This window comes from Mustela nivalis (genome assembly GCF_964662115.1).
Source record: "Mustela nivalis genome assembly, chromosome: 1".
Classification (NCBI taxonomy): Eukaryota; Metazoa; Chordata; class Mammalia; order Carnivora; family Mustelidae; genus Mustela; species Mustela nivalis.
Genome location: NC_139020.1, coordinates 204,687,608 through 204,689,153, shown reverse-complemented (window position 1 = coordinate 204,689,153; position 1,546 = coordinate 204,687,608). Strand labels below are relative to the sequence as shown.

Here is a 1,546-nt window from a genome sequence, read left to right as displayed (position 1 = left end):
TATGCTTTACCCCTGCTTTCATTTTCTTCATACCTCCTGCCACCATCTGAAATGCTTTTTAATTTTCTTATTTGTTAATGTATTTTTTCTACATCAGTGAATACTAAGGATTTTTATTCTTTACCACCCCCTAGTCCTTGCCTAGACAATGTCTAAAATGTGGACAACACTCAATTTATGTTTGGGGAAAAAGTAAGTAGAACAAAAATTCCAAAACTATGGGGGTATAGAGGTTCCCCTTCAGTGTACCATATCTATGCACAACCTATTAAAGTGAATTTCTAGAATATAAAATTTTAAAAGTAGCATTTAAAAACTGAGAGTAATACAAGATTGTGTGAAAATTAGTCATGCTATTTGTTTCTGTCCTTGAAGTCACCTCTACCACATGGAACCAGGAAATGATACACAAATTTCAGAGTTTCACCTTCTGGGTTTATCTGAGGACCCAGAACTGCAGCCCCTCATATTTGGGCTTTTCCTCTCCATGTACCTTATCACTGTGTTTGGAAACCTGCTCATCATCTTGGCCATCAGTTCAGACTCCCACCTCCACACCCCCATGTACTTTTTCCTTAACAACCTGTCCTTTGTTGACATCTGTTTCACCTCCACCATCATCCCCAAGATGCTATGGAACATCCAGACTCAAAGCAAGGTCATAACATATGCAGACTGCCTCACACAGATTTATTTTCTCATACTCTTTGCTGTGTCAGACATCTTCCTCCTGAGTGTGATGGCCTATGACCGGCTAGTGGCCATCTGTTACCCCCTGCACTACATGGTCATCATGAATCCCTGGCTCTGTGGTCTGCTGGTTCTGGTGTCCTGGATCATTTCTATCCTGAATTCCTTGCTACATAGTTTAATGATGTTGCGGCTTTCTTTCTGTGCACATTTCCAAATCCCCCACTTCTTTTGTGAACTCAATCAGATGATCCAACTTGCCTGTTCTGACACCTTTCTTAATAACTTGGTGATGTATTTTGCAGCTGTTCTGCTGTGTGGTGGTCCTTTTTCTGGGATCCTTTACTCTTATTCTAAGATTGTTACTGCCATATGTAGAATATCATCAGCTCAAGGCAAGTATAAAGCATTTTCCACCTGTGCATCTCACCTCTCTGTTGTCTCCTTGTTTTATTGTACAATGCTTGGTGTGTACCTTAGCTCTGCTGCTCCCCAGAGCTCCCACTCAAGTTCAGTGGTCTCCGTGATGTACACCGTGGTCACACCTATGTTGAACCCCTTCATCTATAGCCTGAGGAACAAAGATATAAAGAGGGCTCTGAAAGCAATCATTGGGATTCCAGTGATGTAACAGCCAATCATCCCGGGGCTGAGGAAGTGCCCATGATTGCATACCCATGAGGTTCACAGCCTCAGAGCCAGGAACTGATATTCGTTGATCAGACTTTGGACATAGAATTGGCTCCTTCTATTTATTTCCTGGAATTTCCATTTGTTTGAATTCAACTTCTCTGTATATTTAAGCAACTCACTTTATTAACCTTCTGCTCTATCTGATATACAGTTTTCCCCTTTG

The 1,546-nt window shown here is 41.3% G+C and overlaps 1 protein-coding gene across 1 annotated transcript; it reads left to right on the top strand.

Annotated features, from left to right (window-relative positions):
* Positions 1-340: 340 nt before the first annotated feature.
* Positions 341-1,321, top strand: LOC309853250 (olfactory receptor-like protein OLF4; the record flags this gene model as incomplete). The annotated part of the gene is made up of 1 exon (XM_082711096.1): positions 341-1,321. The coding sequence occupies exon 1, from the start codon at positions 389-391 to the stop codon at positions 1,319-1,321; it is 933 nt and encodes a 310-aa protein (XP_082567222.1). The 5' UTR covers positions 341-388.
* Positions 1,322-1,546: the final 225 nt, after the last annotated feature.